We start from the raw sequence: 21455 nt of genomic DNA on the forward strand, positions 1-21455 counted from the left end.
AAAAGTTATTCTATAAAATTGGATAAAGCAGATGTTTTGTCTTAGAAACTTCTTTTCCCTTTCCAGCAGTGTTGCCATAGAAACCGGCGCACAGCTGTTTACACGTTTATGTTTAGCCATTCAGATTTTATAATGTATAATCAGAGTAACGGTGAATATCAGTGTGTTCGTGTTCGTCAATAAATGTTAATTTTTTTAATAACATGATTAATGAAAACAGAGCCACTGAGCATTTAAACCTTATGGGTACTAAAAAATATCTTTCTTAATTTATGTAATATCTCAAGAATTTGTCGACCAACCGGTTCGCCAATCTTAATGTTCGTTAAAATTTTTATAATTAAATATTGTATGCAATTCCTACTTTAATAGCTTCTTCATCAAAATATTTTAAAACTTCAAATTTTGATTGGCATATAATTTATTCATAATATTATAAAGGCCTTCAGTCATAACGTAATATGTATCTCTCTAATTTTCTGTTAGCACCCGCAGAATTTATGGTTTAAATTAAAGTGGAAAGAATTAATCTGCAATTAATATAATAATATTTTTTACTGAAACAAAGCATTTTTTTATAATCTGATTACTGAAAATAGAGTCACTCAGCGTTTAAATTTTATGGGCACTAAAGAATATCTTTTTTAATTTATGTAATATCTCAAGAATTTGTCAACAAAATTTTCTTAGATTCATCATGAGCAGATCGATTAATTAACAATGTTTAATTTTAAATGCATCAAACACTAAGAAAATAAAACGAATCGTTTAAAATAAATGGTTGAAAACAGGCTTAAAAAAAACTACTTAAAAAACGATGTACTTAAAATTATAAGCATATACAAAAAATATATAACTAACATTAATACATTTTAATTACAAAAGCATACAACGAACCTAAAAATAATTTAAATCCAGTCCGCATCCGTTGATAATAATTGTCAACACAATGCGGAATTCAGAACACAATGCACATGCGTGAATTTTCAACGCCAGTTACGTAACGCAAATACGTGATTTTTTCTACGCCAGTTGGGGTAACGCTATGCGGATTAGACATTTTTAATTTCCTTTATTCTGTGTTATTTTAATTCAAAAGTACTTCAGAATGAATCTGAAAGATCGATTAATTAACAATGTTTAATTTTAAATGCATCAAACATTAAGAAAATAAACAGAATCGTTTGAAATAATCAGCCGAAAAATCTTAAGCCTAGCCTCATTGCTGTTGGGGGAAAAAACTGAACTCTTACTCATTTGGAGGTGGGGAAAATGAATATTTTTTTGTCGGGAAAGGTAGCTTTAAATTAATAATTAAAATTCTAATTAAAAATTCAAAAAAGGGACCACAGGTGCACATTCCCGACCTCTCAGGTATACATGTACCAAATTTGGTAGCTGTAGGTCAAACGGTCTGGCCTGTACAGCGCCAACACACACACACACACACACACACACATTGAGCTTTATTATAAGTATATAGATTGGAATCAGTCCATTAACCCCTCAGCTCGTTCTCGATCAGCAAATTCAGAAAATTTAGTCGTATTACTTTCAAAATAGTAATTCAATTATAATTTTTAAAAGTTACACTAAATATTAAAAACCAATATTTGACATTTATAGTTTGTCTACAGAATACATTAGTGTTTCATGTTACTAAGAATAATCAATGGACGGATTGTAAAATATATATATAAGGTATGTAATTCTAAATTACATTCATAATACGCCCTCCATACAATTTATTTTCATAAGTAGCAGCTGTTTCATAAGTAGCATAAGTAGCAGCTTATAGGTTCAGCATGAGAAACTTTTTAAATGCAATATTTTGATTCAAACCAAATTATTGTAATTTTTTTTTTTTTTTTTGCTTTGTATTTATTAAATTGGAGTTCATCACGTTTATTTATTTATCAATATTTAAAAAATTATAAATAAGTAGGTGTGATGCGTTGATAAACAACAATGGGATTCTGAATTTCCATTTCTCCAATAGATTGTTTTTGCATCAGGCAATTTATAACGCAAATAGATTTCAACCAATCGATATTTTCTGTTATTGAAATGTAAATCAATAAAACATAAGTTGACTATAACAACAGCAGGTCATAAAAAGAATATTTATACCAATTCGCTATCACTAATGAAGGTCACTGTAAACTAGATTTTGACCAGTATAAACTAGATTTTTCCCGAGTCCTGCTGTCGCATCAACTTAACAATAAACGTGCGTTTCCTACGATTACCCCCGCAATGCATTGGAAAATTGCTGCTATCTAAACCATGAGGCATTGAAAGAAATACGCGTTTACATCAGCATGACGAATAACTGCTGCTGCTTAAGTCATATATAAATGAGCGCATTGAAAAAGCTGGTTGAAGAAAGAAAGTGTGTCAATGGCCTTGGCCTTCACCAAAGGTGTGTCGTGTGAAGGCCGCCATTCTGCCGCCAAGTCCGAGAAACGTCCTTGCCCTTTCCAGCGAAAAGAGAACAAGAGAAAAGAGCTGAGAGAAAGGGCGGTACGAATTTCTCATTTTGACAACTCACGACCTAACTTCGCCACTCTTTTAAGATTTTGGGAACACCAAACCCCTTCTTGGGAATGTAGCAAGGCTATGAAAGCGGAACTTGGGTGACCCTCCCACAAGGAAATAGCCCTCAAAAAAATCTTTCTTTGCTACACATTTCTACTTCAAAACACATTTCTTTTCAAACTCGTCTTTCAACACTGATGATGACTCACGCTTGTCCGATGAAACTGGTCGGAAAGGTAACCCCAGTGTAACATCGTTGGTAGATTCCTCAAAAACGGCGCTTTGTTCAAATCCAAAGTAAACGAAACAATTTTTTTTAAAAAGGGGGTCAAGCTCTAAAAATTGGAAATATATATTATTATATTTTTAATGATTAGAATAAATATATTTACTATAAATGTTTATCATGAAAATAACAAATTCAAGCACATTAAATAATGTTTGTTTCAACAGATCTAATATATATTGTAGAATACTAAATCGACTGTATGCATCACTTTTGCTATAAACTTTCGACGAGCGCCGGTTCGTTTTCTGAATGATCAAGCTAATTTCTATTCAACAATATTTAATTAACAATTCCATACTCTTCATTGCAGAACGCTCACCATAGAACGCCACCCACGAAACGAGACACGAACAAGAAATAATAAAGCACAAAAATTAGAATTTATAGAAGAACGATTGCCACAATTGGCGAACTATCATCTGACATGGCGATAATAACAATATATATATATTTTTTTTTATTTAACATAGTATATAACAACAGACAGTTTTTTTTTATTTTGCATATATTTGAATTTTGGCAAGATGCGGCATCTTGCTGAATGTTATTTAAAATTACTTGCTTTTACTGTAGGAATCATAGATTTCGTTATTTGCTTTAAAGATCTGTGAGGTTCTCTCTTGAAATTTGTGCTTGTTTCAGTGAGAAGATCATTATTTCTGTTCATTACTTATCATATATGTGAGGTTTTTTTTTTTTTTCTTACTTTAAAAGTCTTATTATGTTTTGTATTTTTCAATAATTCCCAAATTTTGAATAAGATATCTTTTTCTCTCGAAATGTTTCATTACATCAAATATTATTCTGCAAAATGAAATGTTATCAGGGTTTAAAATAGTGAAATTTAGAGCAGTGGTTCTCAGTCGTTTAGCACCTGAAATTCAGCTTTCCTCGTCTCTAATCGAGTTTTCTACCAATAATTTTTGAAGGATTTTTGTTTCCTATCCATTCGATCTTGGGATTTTAAATAACATCATAATGCTATTTGTTGGTTATTCACTTATATTTATTTATTCTAAGAATGAAATTTTATTTTTGCTTTAACAACAATGAGTCTTTAATTATCTTGATTTCAATAATTATTTTATCAGATTTTCCTCACGTCTTCACATGTTCAGCTCTCTTTTTTTTATATCCAGAGTGCGTTAAGTCTACCGGCGTTGGTCAATTATCCTCTTGTTGGTGTTAAAGTTTAGACAATGGTATACAGGTATTGGTAGAATGTATCATTCTTGTCGTCCGACTGCTGTTCCGAATGGCAAAGTCCGTTCCAAAACAGCAGTCTTTTAGCTTCAAAACAAAATATTGATTTATCAACTCAATGAATGTTTTAATGAAGTTTCTTTCGTTTTCATTGATTTCTGTCATTTTCTCTCTTTCGGTTCAAAAAAAAATTAGAAAACCCAAATAAATCTTGGATTGAAAGCCTGAAGCATTATCTTTCAAACGTTTACAAACCATTTTCTTCCGTGTGAAATGAAACTTAATTCTTACTCAAAGGGATTTGTTAGACCATACACGTTTCAGCCAGTTCCTTCTATATGGAAAAAGTCTAAATCTATGTAGGAATGTATTATGAAAGAAACTCAGTTAATATTAAATAATATTTAAAAATGCAAACTCGCGAAGGTAAGTCATGTCCCGCTGAAATTGATTTTGCCTGCACTCACTATTGTTTGATTTGATTATGTATCATTACATTTCGTTTCTGTTCTGATTTTTTGTTCAGTATTGTTAGACAGATGCAGAATCAAGTCGCTTTATTATGACCACAAGTTAGCATCCAGAGCTAACACAGTGTGTCGGTTTAACAGCAGTTAGAGGAACTAAAAGTGACTCAACAAGGTACTGAAAATATTCACAGACTGCAGCTGGAAGGTAGTAAAGAGTTTACGGTGGATAAGTCTAGAGGCCGAGGTGATTTCACAAATTTTAGAATATGTATAAATTTGAGGAATTTGGGAATTGATCCTTGTACATTTCAGCCTCTGACATAGAATTTTACTTGCGTGTTAAGTGGCATTGCCGTCCGTCTCAAAGAAAATCATCTGCATGTAGAGGTGAACATATTCTGAGAATCCGTAACATACTCAAATTGTTCTGTAGTGCCTTCACAGTGTTCAGTGGACGCAATAATTAAATAAAAGTCCCAAACATAAAGCTGCTACTGCCAGCTTGGAATCATTCATAAATGATTGCGAGATATTTATTTTTTGAAGTGTATACCATCATTTATCCAAAAATCAAAACGAAAATGGTAATATTTTGTCAGCCACTAGATATCCACACTGATACTACTATTCAAATATCAGCCTTTTTCGTCGATGAACAGTCATTAACATAGATTTTGGGATCATTCGAATGTTTTAGAGCTTTAAATGCTGCAAGTTTCTAAGTACTAACATTTTCAACACACATCTGTCTTTAGTTCATTTGAATTGTCAATTTCTCAACTATAGGCCCGAACGCATCACCTCAACTACTTCTCACCGCTCTTATTTATGGCTAGTGGTGTTTATCAATTTCTTCGCAGTTTATATGTAATGATGTCAGTCTCGATACATTGCAACAATGTAGTACAAAAAATTACAAAAACTGTTTCAAAAATTCTACCAGTTATGGACAGAAGATAATAATCCTCTCTTTTTCAATTCCAACAAACTATTATTCTTATTCATTACAGCGACCCGCACAATGTTCCCAAATGCCCAGAAATATACTTAATGCACCCACCAAACTTCTGATTATGTATAACTTCGGACATTGGATTTATCGAGCTAATATCAAAACTACCATTTACTCGTACATGTTGTTCCTGTACGGAAAAAAATAATTCCAGCTTAGCTCTCACCATCTTATCTGACCAAGGTTCAGAGTTATGAAGTCCATTCCCAAATAATCTTCGTCTAGTTTCAAAAGCGGGACGTTCATCTACTATATCAACCAACATTTTTCAAATCTTTCCACTTCGCATACGGCTTTGAAACTCAAATGCATTTTTACTTTACATTGAACTATCTGCGGAGGCAATAAATCACAAGTGTATGTGCCAAAACAATCCCCTATAACTCGCAGCGGGGCCACACAAAGTATCCGATACCTTATAGAAATTGGGAAAAGATTTATATCTTCTAAATGAATTAATTTTCGACTGTCTTCCTGTAAAATGGGTACCGACAAACAATCTCAAACGACGGATTGTGAGCATCATTTATACTTATCCTTGACTTATCCACATCCTTGGTGGTGGCTTCAAGTGGTCAAATAGGTATATATGAAACTCATTGTGCACGCATGCATTTGTATTTTCATTTCAGCATCTCTTCCGAACAGCTCGGATGATTAGGGTGAAACTTGCGGCATTAATAGATAACAATTTAAAGATACGAAAAGGCGAATGGGCCAAAAAAAATCAACCACCACCCATACACTTGTATGTAGCATAGGATCGAGTTTTTTAAATACCGTAACAAACAAAACGATCCACATTAAATTTCATTCCCATGCTTCAATCTGTTAAACTAAAAATATATTGAAATTGAATCCTTTTTAATGAATCTCTTCTGATAATTACTACGCCAAAGACATAAAGAGATATTTGCTAAGATCTGTTCGAAAACTTTGAATAAAATTCATGTTTCAATCAACCTAATCTAATGGGAAATGAATCCTCACTCTTTGCAATAGACGTTGAGAGTCATTTGAGATGAAATTTTCCTAAAAAGGAAAAATGGGATTGACGACAGAATAAAAATATGAAATGGAAAAAGATTTTTATGTTTTTAATTTGTAAACTATTTTATTAGAATTTCAACAAGACTCCATCAATAAAATAATAGTAATAAATATTATTTAGCATTGTTCTGTTTCCTATCTTCCTTGAGGTTTTGATGAGAAAAAAAAAATCGTACAAAGAGTGGGAGATTCAGCTAATAATTAAAATAAAATTTAAATACAGAAAGGGAATAAAACATATTTTTTCTCGTTATCTTCAATCTGCGTTGTTGACGGTAAATAAATAAAGTTAATCTAATAAATATATTATATAAAGTAGATTTTGTAACTCATCCATGGGCAAAACACTACATTTCCAGAGATAAACATCTTCGAACTTTTTTAATGAAATATAAAATCTCACAATAATTACAACTCGTTTGCCATAACATGTAGCAAAATTAAAATTCAATTGTACTATTAAAATTTACCGGGTTTAATTTTGAATTAAAACACAGAAATTAGCTTTTGAGAACTGATTTTACTATCGACACAGACAGTGAAAAACCAAGATCACAATATTTTTTTTCCAAACATTGAAACGCTTTGATAATTCTTACTGTTCAAGAGCTGTTTGTAGAAATATCTGTATTAAGAAGTAATAACAGATTGCATGTGATTTTTTTTCATTACAAGAGGTTCAATAAAGACAACACGAATACATTTCATTCAGTTTAAGTATTTATATGAGGATTTACTTTATATTTGTGTACATCACACGGATATGTGATTGTTATTATCTACATCGGACCACACAAACACAAAATAAATAATTATGGCACATTATTTGATGCAATACTCATGACAAATTTTTGTATTCTTTACAAATACAACGAAGCAATTTCTTGACAATTTTATCTAATATCACTAATAAACACATTTATGTATACAAAACGCTAATGTATGTGGCACAGAAATTGTCGTTATTATTGTGGAGTGGCAACTGTGGAATGTAAACAAACGTCGTGCGCGAACGTTTCAGACTAATTTATTGAACGTTTTTACAGCTTAGCTAATAATGGGGATACAAAATATTATAAGAAAAGATCTCGACTCAATGAGAGAAAAGATGTAAAGGATGACGAAAACAGATCGAGCATGAAACTGCTCAACTGTGGTTCACATCTGCTGTGTAATTGTACCAAACCATCTATCTATTTAAATAGCCTTTTTTTAATCATCTAATTAGATAGATGGCCCGAATATCAGGTATAGGTCGTGGCAGCGAATTCCTTTCCTTGGACGTTTATTCGACAATAGATTTTCATTCCCGCTTTTATTTTGCATTATATGCATTTTTTAATTTACTTTTTAATTTGTCAATAGATTGATTCAATTAAATTCATGCTTTCATCCTCATCAAACAACAACATTAAGTTTCCTTTTAAAAAATGCAAAATAATAGTTTAAAATCGCAAAAAGTCAATGGACCGAGTGAATAAGCTGGTAGCCAAATACGGCTAGTTTATATTAAAACTGTAGAAAAACTAATTAAAACATTTCACTTTAGTTAAGGAACCTTGAAATCTTGACACGATCATTAAGCTAGTTTAGTTACATTAGGGTTCCATTTAGAAGCAACACAGGAACTCACTTAGGACGGCCCCTTTTATATCTAACTGATTATGAGGATGGTATCTGAGGTGACATCTTCTTCTCCAAATCATATCAGCAGGGCAACAGATTTAACATGAACCAGACACATATATATGCCAGATTCTTTATGGAATCAAATCTCCAGTAACGAAGTCGAGATTGCCACCACCACTCTTGATAATTATGAAATAATTTATTACTAAATGATAGTCCATATTAGTAATTTCGATTGCGTTACTATTCAAAATTTGGGGATTATTCAAACAATACAGAGCATGATAAGACTTTAAAGCAAAAAAATATATCTTTTGAGATAAGAAATGAACAGAAATACTTAAAGAAACACAAATTTTAAGAGAGAACCTGACAGATCTTTAAAGATATCATTTCTACAGTAAATGCAATAATTTGAAATCTGATTTTTTTTCAAAATAAAAACACTGTCGTCTATTATGTGTTAAATCCGGGCGAGGATCAAATATTGCGATATTGGTGTGATCTGGAAGTTTGGCGGATGAAACTTTTGTTAATGGAAAATTATCTAATGAACACCCATCAACTCTGATGGATCTAAAAGAGACCGATCTTAATCTAACAAGACAAATAAAATTATTGGCAAACAGTGCCGACCCCAAACAAGAATCGCACGAATTTGCTTTGTGGAGCATTCAAACAAATTTTATACAACAAAATAATAATGTATTGCATTTTACTGCTTATTACATTGCATAGCTTGATATAACAAGGACTTAAGGGATACACAAAAATGATGAATAATTAATTCGTATTTATAAAGTTAACACTTCAGTTGCAGAAAAATAATCGGAAATAAATAAAAAAAAAATTGATTCCTCATAAACTCACTCTGATTTGAGAATATGTGATGTGTGTTCCATTTTCTTACATATTTTATGACAAATGTGTTGATAATATCATCCGGAGGAGTATGTATAATTCGAAGAGAATATCTGTAAAGGTAAATCGTACCAAACTAACGCTGGATTTCAAGTATTTTTTTTATTATTATTTTAATCTTGTAATGAAATTCAAAGCAGATTTGCCTTGAATTTATTGAAAAATGTTTCAAAATCGCGTGTATATTTGGATTAAATAACCCTAATCTAGCTACTTCCAACTCGCCCTTAGCATAAGGAAAAAACTGAATGCGCCACAACAGCACTAGCGGAAACTATGATTGAGTCCTAAGGGCCACGGTACAGCCCCTCCTACAGCAGGCACCTGGGGGTAGCTAACCCCAAACCGTTATTATACTCATCAAGATATCGTAATCGAAATATTATCATCCCTATTTCTCAGGTGGGATATTCACTTTTTTAAAAATGAAGACATTTTCCGTTTGAAGAAAAATCAGTCTGGCTTTCAAACATGCGCGCTCGTACCTTTCGCAATTCTCTAGGACCGTCCCTGTTACTTCCAAGACAGACAATTACGAACGAACAATGTACAACGAACAAATATACTCTTCCCTTAAAAGTTGAAAAAAAATCTTATTCGGCATGAAATTTTAGTTTATATTAAAATCAAACTGATTTAACTGTTTATTTTATCTAGATTTTAATAAAAATTACTGAATATTTTGCTATGGTTTATTTTTTGGGGGGGATAGTATTTAAAATGATCAAGAAAATAAAATTTTTTCAAGACAAAATTTTAAAAATATTAGATGGATTAATTTCTTCACGATTTCTTATTTTATCAAAGGATTAAGTTTCTTAAAATAATTTCTTCAGAGTAAAGTTATTGATTTCTCAATTTTATATGTTTTTTTTTCTTGTTTCTTTGTTTGTTCTTTACTTAAGTGTAAATATTTTATAGGCTTTATTACTATAAAAAAGAAACAACACTCATAAAAAACATAACTAAAACCTTCTAATTATTCATTTCTTGAATAATGCAAATACGTTTATATCATTTTTCTGCCATTGTTTATATACATGCAAAAATAAAATATCTTCATTATCCGTACACTTTATTTTTTCATTTCTGTGCATTAATTCCTCTTCTTTAAATCCTTGTAGATGCTGCTTACAACATGACTGGTGTTACGCTTTCATATCATGCCCACAAACATTAATATATTTCGTGCCTTACACATGGCAATGCATGAATCCAGGAGCAGCTCATTGTGGTATGTGTAATTTTCATTGTATCTTTACAATATGAATATAAAAGATATTTTTTAATTCAATATTAACATTATATTTCCTAAGTGAATCACTTAATAGTTATTGATAATTTGAATAATTTTCTTAATTTTTATTCAGAAGGACACTTACTGAAAAAACAAAAGAATATTTTTATAATTTGGGAAATATATTATTACACTTAATGCTAAGTGCTTCATCTTTTGAATAATATCAGCTTCTAAAATGGGATTATTAAGCATTTTTTATTATCTGTTAAATTATGGAAGTAAAGAATCATCTGTATGAAATGACAAATACGCAAGGATTCGAGTCAATTCGTAACTGAAGAATTATCTATATAAAATAGTAAATGCATACTGATACTACTCAAATTTCTTTATAAATATACCGTAAGGAATTATCTATATAAAGTAGTAAATGCACACTAATGCTAGTTAAATTTGTACAAATATCCAGTTTTGTATCTATGGTCATATGCAGCAAGCATTTGGCAAAGACTTTATATTTAAATTTTGTAATGTTTCTATGACTTACCTTGGAGCTGCAATTTTACAGTTTCTTTCAGTGAACATTTTGTCACTATCCATAGTTATCATTTGAAACATTGCATGATTTATTATATAAATTCAAAATACGAAAAGACTTACCAATTTCTTTTCAATAAAACAAAAAATAATTTCAATTCAACGGTCGAAAATTTATTGTCATCCATAGCCATTATTTTCCGATATTTTAGTGCGTAAAATATTAATGCAATACCCGAAAAGTCATAGGTTTCATTTTTAAAGAACCGAAAATGAGTTTCATTGATTAAAACCATTCATGATTTGGAATACAGATGAGAAATTTCAATTTTTCTTTAGTAATTAATTTTCCATCCTTGGGCGGATAATTTCCAGTTATTACTAAAAAGGGTTCTTATTTACATCTTATATTCTAAATGAATGTATAAATTTTGCTCCTTTCTATTCATTATTTCTGTTTTAAGACCTGAAATTCTGTTAAAACAACTGAAAACAAATTTTCAGGATTGCAATTAGTTTCTCTGAAACGAAGCCTATTCTTCACCACAAAAGTAAAATATTCAACCAGCAAAGGGTTTCGCATTATCAGCCAAGCAATGCTAACTCGCTTGCCGACAGCACACACGCTGTTTGAAAGGGCGTGAATTTCTTTTAAGATTACATGGCGTGGCTGAGGTTATTATGTGTAATTTCCTTACTTCTCTGTGATAACTAAACCTTCTGTGACATCCAAAGGACTCACTATACAATGACTTACTAGACCTTGACAATTTCAAAGCCCAACAACAGAAATAAGCGCTATTCGTTTTGCGCATAATCAAAATCAAAGATAACGATTACTATTTATTGCGATGTGTTCACTCCAAGTTCCCTTTGGCTCCCTTCTGAAGTTAGAAATAAACCACACTTCCTTATGTTTCCTAGACTTCAAATCGGGCCAAGAATGGCAGTGACTTACCAGATTTTGACAACTTCAAAAATCTCAGACAGATAGACTATTCTTATGCATATTTAAAATCAAGACAGAGACTAAATTGGGTTTCATGGCATCTGAAGTATGGATTCTTTTGGGCATTCTACCGAAATTGCAATTTACAAGAGGTGTTTAGTAAAAAAATTATAATTTTTTTAAACTGATTCAAAAAAAATTAATTTAATATTACGGTAGCTGTATAAGTAGGGATTACAATATCGGACCAAAATTTCAATACCGCTATTCGGTATTTTTTAGGTCTTAATACCGGGATACCGATTTTAATACCGGTATTAGAAATTTTAGAAAAAGAAAGAAAACACAGGTGTTTCTTTGTTTTATTTGCCAGTTTTATTAGTGAGTGTAAATATCACAAAAAATAATTTGTAGCTTATAAATTATAAGATTATATAAGGAATCACAAAAAAAGTAAAGGAACTTATTTATTTATTCACAAAAAAGTGTAAATATCACTATTCAGTCTGTGGTACTATTACAAATATTTGAAATGTGATCTTAAAAAAACATAAAGCATCAATTGTACTGTCATTACGCCTGAAAAGTAATTTTGTGTTAAAATTACCAGCTGTCGAAAACGCTCTTTCGGCATCTACGCTAATTGATGGTACTGTTAGCAATGCGCGATATACTTTTTCCAAGTATTTACCTCTAAATCCCTCATCTTCAAATAAATCGATTTCTCGTCGGATGGTTTTGGATAAAGCTGATTTCTGTATTGTATTTTGGTTCGTTGATTTTTTTTTTTTTTTTTTTTCATTTATCGCTAATTCCAATTTTTGTTCAGGAGACAATTCTTTTTCACTATCGACATTAGTGTCATCATAATCTTTGATAACTGAACCGAATTCTTCTGAATGTGGATAGATTTGTGGGTAAAAAATTTTAAGAAAATTTACTCTAAACTTAATCAGATTTGAATTGGTTATTTTCTTTTCTTCTTTTTCATTTTCAGTTTTAAAATCATTATAATTATGTAAATACCATAAGACATTTTCTATTTCGGTATGCCTATCTTCTGTGCGATTTTTCAATGTAATATAAAATCCTTCAGATAGTGATGTGTGCTGTTCTTTCAGTGACTGCAACATGAAATTTATTGTTGCCTTAGTTGTTAATAAATTAGAATCACTCCGACATAATGCCTCAATAGTCAGTTTTATTGGAAGTAGAGTTGATACAGTTCTGGATATTAAATCGAGTTCACTATCTGAAAAATTAATTTACAGATTTAAGTCGATTATTGATTTTTGGATTGGATTTCTTAGTTTCAAAAATCGTTCCATCATTAGGAGTAAACTGTTTAAACGTGTTTTAGAATCTAATATTAACATATATTCTGTTTTATTTTCAGTTAGTATATATTTTAGTAATATGTCATTTTTCATAGGGAATCGTTTAAATATCTTAGAAATTTTTCGAACTTTATAAATTATATGAAGCAATTCTTGATGGGTTAATATTTCATCCTCATTAGCAATATCTTCTTCAAAAATTACATTGTCTTTATCTTCATTGTCAATATCACTCTCACTCTTACTCTCTTCAAAGTTGGAATCCGAAGTTTCTATATCCACAGTATTTGGATTCTTCTGTTCTTTTTTTTTTTTTTTTTGGTATAATACTCCTATAATCTCCAATAATCTATTACTCCTAACTGAATTCCATGAGCATAGCACAATTGCTGATTTGCACCAATCAACTTTCCAAATTTTTTCATAACTGTTGCTCCATCGTTATGGATACAATATCTTCTTTCAGGGATAATCCATGTTTCGCTCATTTAGATTTAAGCAATTAATTAGGCCATTAATTAGCTAATTAATTTCGCCCGTTAGGGAGACGTAAAAACTAAAACGTATACTATTTTGTTATGTTGGCGATCCCTGAACATATAGTGGAGACAATTTTAAAAATTTCTAGTAAATACCGAAAAAACGGTATTTAAACTTGTGAATACCGGTATTACAAAATTGTACATATGGCTAAAAATGCTGGTATTCGATATCCCGGTTACCGGTATTGCAATCCCTAGGTATAAGTGAAGAACAGGTGACGCATGTTTCACTATTATAACGCCCCTACTGTGATCATGGCAATCAGCCAAATACGCATTGTTTCACATTCACTTCAACAAAAACAGATATGACACATTGAAACTTTATTTTTGCAATAAAAAAAGTCATCTGAAGCCTACTTAATGCTACTGGAAGTTTATGGGGAGCCTATCCTTTCCTATAGTTCAACTAGAAAAGTTTATCCTATAGTACAGCTAGAAGAAGTTTATCCTATAGTACAGCTAGAAGAAATTTTTTCCTATAGTACAGCTAGAAGAAATTTTCCTATAGTACAGCTAGAAGAAATTGATCCTATAGTACAGCTAGAAGAAGTTTAAAGAAGAAAGACAAAGGAAAGTGGACATCAGCACTGATAGTGATAGATGATGCTCAAATTGCATTAAAAGGCCTATCAAAAAGGGATGAAAGCGGTAACTACGGAGGCGATTTTGAAAGATCTGTCAAAAAATGGCTCCCAATTTGTATTTGAAGAAAGGTGGGATAAAAACATTACATATAATCGAAAGTACTTTGAGAAGGCCATAAATATTTGAAGGATAAGTACCGGTATTTATTTTTTCTTAATTTATGATCATTCTTTATTGAACAGCCTACGTAATATAAAATATACCTTGTTTGACACTTTATTCACCCACATTGACGTCACAAAAAAATGTTTTATAGCTTTGCTCCTGACTGCAGTAGAACACTGGTTGAACTCATATAAGCATCTGCAATACTGATATATATTTTAAAATTGTGCATTTTACTTGCTTATAAAAAATATTATTCAAGAATTCACGAGTGCTGTTCAGGGACTAAATTATAAAATTTGTAAGAAATGGATTAGTGCTAATGCTCAGTTAATACTTTAATGGTTGAGTACTCGCTGATTTGGGCTACTCACACACAGTCATAAATTCGGATTTTTCTAAAAACGAAGACCAGTCTTTTGTTTCAAATAAATAATGCTTGGAAAAACAGTTATAAATAACATACTACGTTAACAAATTGAAAATTTCTGCGTTCTTTTTTTCAGCGTTCGGTCTTCTTTTTTCTCTTCAGTAATTTATGGAAATGAGCAATTATGCTCATTTTTACAAAAGATTCGCTCTATTTTACATTTTTAATGAATACTCTTCTTTTTGGTTTCTTCTAAGTGAAGTGAATAAAAAAAATTACATCCAGTTGAAACCATTTATAAAAAGCTCCCGATTAACGAAAATACCTGATGTCAACAAGGTCAAAAGATAAGATTTTCTTTTCGAAACGAAAAGCTGCTGGTAGCTAGTTTTAGCCATATCTTTAAAAAAAATGCTTACTTCTTCTGAGAAACTTTTTTTTTAGATACTTGTATGTTCTGTCATACTTTATTATTTCCTGCGCTCATTTTATTCGCAATGAGTTTAATCTTTATCTTTCTTGATGCAAGAGATTTCATCATATATAGAGAGCTCAATGAATGCATTTTTATGATTCGTTTAACTATATTGATTGTCATCTCTTTTACGTTTATTGACTCGCTTGAATATTTAATTTCTATTTACTATAAAAAATAATAATGATTGATATTCATTATGATCTTTACAAAATGGAACGCGAAATAAGTCTTACGTTCATTGACATTTTTTTTTTTACAACAAAAGATTGGAGGACATCGGACATAATCTTTTGATCTCATCTTTACCAACAATTTTTTTTTTCAAGACTGTAACGAAGATTGGAATATCGAAAGGTTATATACTAATTTTATGGTTTTAACTCGGAAGGTGATTATATTTTTTGCCCATGAAGTACTTCCTCGCATTTTCACTTTCACGTGCAAAATATTACAGTGTATCTCAAAATTGTATGGGTAGGTGATATTTTGAAATCACAATTAAAGAAAAAAAGCGCAATAATCTTGGAAAAATAATTCACAGATAGAATTATAACATAAATTTATAACATTGCAGAAATATCATGACTTTATTGCAGATTTTTTGTAAAATAAATAAAATAAAAAATAAATAACATTTAAACAAAGCTGACTCAAAAAATATGGGCAATGAAAAAATTCGCTTTTATAATCCTCTTATCAAAAAAGTTTGCATATTCTGCGTTCTGTAGATGTGGCGTAACCACTTCTAAATATAAAGTTAATGCTCGTTCTTCTATTTGCTAATAGCTGGAAAAAGTCTCCGAACATTCGATTCTCTGCAACTGATATAGCTAAAGTTTGGCACTTGAAGGCTCAAAGCGTTCTTCTGACATTGCTAAACAAATGAAGCGTATCAGATCTGGTATTTATGACATTCTATGGAAAGGTGCCACTTTTTTGGGACCTCTCTATATGTTGGGCATTTGATATTATTTCTATTCATATAAGAGACTAAATGACTCCTGAAATATATTCAGGCTTATCCACATGCTTGTTGACTTTTAAATTAATTGCAACTTTTTCCTTAAATGCGGTTTTAAATATCACATTCTGTAATTCTATGCACCAGTCAGTGTAGGAAGACACATTATAAATTAGAAAATAATTATCAAGAAAAGTTTTAATTAATCTTGTTTCATTTTTAAATAAGCATTTTATATACTGGTTATAAGTCATATATTCTCAATTGTACAAATTATGTCATAAATTTTAATTAGCATCTCATTGAAGTCATACTTTGATTAACCGATTGTAGTGAGTCAACTGAAACTCACATTACAAACAGAAAATGCTAAGCGGCAATCTAATATTACATTCCATACTTGATTTTTCATTTGCTGCATGTAGTATTAAATCACATAAGATAACATGCATATAACATTTGCATTAAATATTATATAAGATGTGCTGTTTCATTTGTTATGAAATTGTGATAAAACAATTTATTCAGATTAAATTAAAGCTATTAAAGCTACATAAAGAATTACCGACTCCATATAGCATTATAGCTGATATAGACATCAAAGAGTAATAATATACACAATCTGTAATACTTAATAATTCTGAGGGCGATAGCTATAATTTTAGCTCTGAAGGAAAATTTGAAAACAAATTGATTAATTGTTGCTATTCATGATTTTAATGAATTGATAGGAAAAATTGTGGTGATTTGTTTCTTGAATTTGAATGAACACAAAACTATTTTCCGATAAAGAAACTAATGAAAATTTCATCTGAAATATATTTATTAATTTTTATGCCAAAGAGATCACACATTGTCGTCCATATTAAATTCAGATGCACTAAAGAACAAGAGGAAAGCAAATCACTTAATTCTCGCTCTTTCTTTTTTTTTTCTTTTTTTTATAAGTTAAAACATACAATATAAAAAAATATATTATTGAAATATATATATTATTGAAATAAGTATAATAAGCAAAAAAAATGCCTGTGGTCTTTGTAGTGTTCAAGGATTCGTTCAACAATGAAGTATCCAAATAATAAGATGTATTTTTTTTTATTTTGGATTTCTTCCCTTTTGCAGTTATATCAGCATTTGAACTCTTATATAAAGCTATCTTCTTCATATAGGATACAATAAGCACAGGAAGGATAAATGGCGCCAGAAGTATAATATAATTTTTCCGCTCCCTCGCCGTCGTCATTAGCGACTAAAAAAAGTGCAAATGGTGCAAAAGTTCATTAGCACGAGATATTATACGATATCTCCACGATGTTCTGAAAGTCGGACAACATCATGAAAATATCGCAACAATTTTAGTGAGCGTTCTCTGATTATAGAGTGAGATTTTTTTTTTTTTTTCCTGCCTTCATTATATTTGACATCAAAATGTGGCATACATGCATTAATGTTTCGTCGCCATGGCCCTTCTAATACTGACATCAGGGGCATCTTTACCTTCCCTGTCACCAAGCCACTAGTTGTTTCTCACCAAGAATAGAATAAAAGGCAGCTATCACCCCCCTGTCAACAGCGTCTTGCCTACCCGTCGGCTAGAGATTCAGAGTTTCGTCGGTAAAAGTGTTTACCACTTCAGGATGGTTGTAGAGAGCTGCGCATCTATCGAATATGATTATTTAAAAACAGTCGATATATCCAAGTAAAGATTAAAGTGTTTCTACTGTATTTGGCGAAATAATCGATAGAGTGGTAGGTCAATAATATGACGTATTTTGCGGACAATTTTTGATAGATCAACTAAGAACTGGATGCAGTAGATGTCGAAGATGTTTAATTTGTACTACTTTTGACTTATAACTGACAAGTTAACAAGTGAATAAGATATCGACAAGGAGATAGGCTCATTTTGTTGGCAATTTTTGATCGGCCGACTATGAACTTAATGCGGTGAGTGTCGAAGACGTTAAGTCAGCAGATTTTCAGACATTTGATTGAAATGTCGTTCATTTAACTTATAATTTGCATTAGTTTTGGCAATATATCCGATTGAATAAGATATCATATTCTGCCGACAATTTTAAGGCGGCCGACTGTTAACTAAATGTGATGAATGTCGAGACTATACCTGTGGATTTTCAGACATTTGATTCAAATGTCGTTCAGCAAGCTTTTAATTTTAGCTATTTTAGGCAATATATAACCGACAAGGTGACATGTGAATAAGACATAAAATATGTCGCATTCAAGATCTAATTGTTTCTTAGTAAAATTCCATGGTTTTTTAAGCTTAAATATATATTGAAAAATGAATACATAGGGAATCTAATGTTTAAGCAGTCCATTTTTCATAAGAATATTTTTCATATCTTACATAAAATAGAAAGTTTGTACATATATTTACAAAATATTTTCTCCAGTATTCTTAAGAAACAATATCATTGTATCTTTTGCGCATTCTATATTGATCGTCTCCGAACTATAGTACATTTTTTGTTGTATAATTTGTTATATTTTTGTTGCGCACTTATTATCCTCGGATTCAAAACACATCTGAATTCCTGCTCGTTGCTGCAATCCTGATTTAACAAATCTTTTAGGTAGGGGGAATTACGCTAAAAAATTGATTTTTGGTGAAAACATCGAATATTTTTTATTCATTACTTTAGATTTCTGAAAAATTTTCTTTTATAAAACTTTTTCTTTGAACATTTTTTAAAAATAGCTTCTGATATAAAATAAGAGCATGCATTTGTTCATTTAGCACGACACGTCATTCTGGCGCAATCTGTGTTTCTATCTATATTCAGCAATCTAGAAAGGAATACAACATATTTTTTTCTAATTTTAGACCTCAGAGAAATTAGATCTCAACAATCTTATAAAGAAATAGAATCAAATATTGATAATTTTTTGATGGCCATTAAAAGAAACTGAGAACTTTTTTTTTTTTTTTTTTTTTTTTTTTTTTACAAATTCCTTTGTAAAGTTTTAACACTGAAAGAAAAGATCAGCATCTGAATAAAAAAAAGCTAAATAATATTTGATTTTCTTTAATTAAATGTAAAATTAATTATTATGAGTTATTTGAAGGCAAATGAGAGATATTGTGCTTGCCCCCTTGTCGGCTTTCTCTTGCCTCCACGTCGGCAAATCTCTGCCGCCGCCTCTGGCTATCGCACAGAACACGCTAAAATTTCACTCAACTCCACGTCCTAAACCTATGCACCCTCCCATATCGCTCGCGATTTCGCTACCCTCAAGTCTGCCATCTATCGGGATCAAGAGATATGTCGCCATGCACTGTGCTTCAACTGCAGATCTAGATTTCCGAAATACTACCGCCCTAGCCATAAAATTTGTTCTGATTAACATAAATCTGAAGAATGTTCAGATCACTTCATATTTCAAAACAGAACAATAAGAAACGATGTATATTAGGACATAATAAAGACTGGATATCACTAAATAGGCACTCAAAACAATCATTCCTCTCAACGGAGAAAATTGATAAAACTGAAATATATTTGGCATAAATTTCCAGAGTCTATAATTGTGAATAAACTATAGCAAGAAAAAAAAAGAAGAGGCTTCAAACAAGATTTTTAAAAAAAATATTAATTCCAAAAAAATCCACTTTATTAACCTAAATAAGCAATACAATTAATTCAGTTGCACAAGATTTACTGTTCAATTTCAAATTCAGTACGTTATTATACCAATATTTCTATGTATAACTACATCACAATGCACAAAATAATGTTCATCTTTCAAAATTCTAAATGTTAGTAAGTTTATTCTACTCATATGGGCTGGATATCAGTCTGAGCATTTTGATTCCAAGGCATTATCTTACTTATGATACTCCTAAGGAGTAAACGCCCATCATTGTAGTTGCAAACTGTCAAACACATTTTGGGAAATAAGAAAAGGAATTATGATCAGTATATCAGAGCCTAAAGCCAAGATTTCAAATTTCTTTAAGCTCTCCATCATGTCATCCGTTTTCCTTTCAATTATATACCAAGTCTGTTAGGACTTGTTGAATTTCTGGCTATCATTAGCAAAGGATCTTAAAAATCCTTGTATCTTCTGAAATAAATATGCCTTACCGGGATGCATCTGTAGAGTATTATAAATGGCACACTCATAACTGGATAATGTACGACGGGATATCTCATTAGAACCTTTTTTAGAGTATTAGAGACTGTCTGGTTCCGAACAAGTTTTCTGATATTTTCTTTTTCATCAGCTTCATAAAAGGCAACGCAATTTCTACGTAATGTGATATGTAATATAGATAATAATTACACAGTCCAAGCACATTTTTCAGCTATTTCTTAATTGTGAGTGTTAGCATTTCGGTTCGTTTCAATTTTATCTGGATCAATTTGATGTTTACCGGATCCATCAATGCGACTTAAATACTTGATATCATGTCTGACAGATGAGCATTTCTGTAGATTAACAGTAAACTGCAACTCTTCTAATATGGAGAGAATTTATCTAAATCAAATAAATGATCACTCATATTATTTGAAAATATAGAAATAATATGTTCAACCAAATTATTAGATTTTATTCATTTCTCCTTAAAATGTGGCTTCTGCATTTTGCAAACCAAATAGCATCGATGTCACGTTCATGCTCTACTTGATTATTATCCTTGTTTTTTTTAATATTTTGTAAGTTCCGAATGGCAACTGTAATAAAAATGGAATAATGTTATGGTATTTTGAGAATGGCTTTTGAGTAGAGTTTCTTACTTTGATGAAATTAATAAGCATGATTTACGCCATAAATATATATTTCTGAGTGAAAATTTGGGAAGTTAAACAAAGAGAGTATATATTTGAACTATAAAAAACGTTTGTGTTAATGTGGAAGAAGAGAAGTTTCATCCATTTTATGAGTACACAAAACATCGAGTTTTAATATACTTCTGGTTCGTAAAGTACAAAGTACGAAAACGGAACATCTGGCGTCCGCGACAGGACTCATCTGCTCATTACTGAGTAAGTTTTATTTCGTTTATTTGTTTATATTATTTTGAGCTGAGCATTTACGGTCTTTGCATTTGAATATTTATGAGCTGAAATAGAAACCGCAAAAAAAAAAAAAAAAAAAAAAAAAAAAATAGAACTCAGCAGAGGAGATTGTTTACTAAAGCATGTAATGA

General features: G+C 30.9%; 1 protein-coding gene across 1 annotated transcript in view; it reads left to right on the plus strand.

Moving 5' to 3' along the window:
* The window catches only part of LOC129960889 (phospholipase A2-like), a 64791-nt gene that overhangs the window by 29896 nt on the left and 13440 nt on the right, over positions 1 to 21455 (plus strand). Inside the window, exon 3 of the mRNA XM_056074607.1 lies at positions 10237 to 10346. Coding sequence (XP_055930582.1) covers positions 10237 to 10346 — 110 coding nt within the window. The remainder of the gene's footprint in view (positions 1 to 10236; positions 10347 to 21455) is intronic.

This window comes from Argiope bruennichi, chromosome X2 (genome assembly GCF_947563725.1).
Source record: "Argiope bruennichi chromosome X2, qqArgBrue1.1, whole genome shotgun sequence".
NCBI classification, from domain to species: Eukaryota; Metazoa; Arthropoda; class Arachnida; order Araneae; family Araneidae; genus Argiope; species Argiope bruennichi.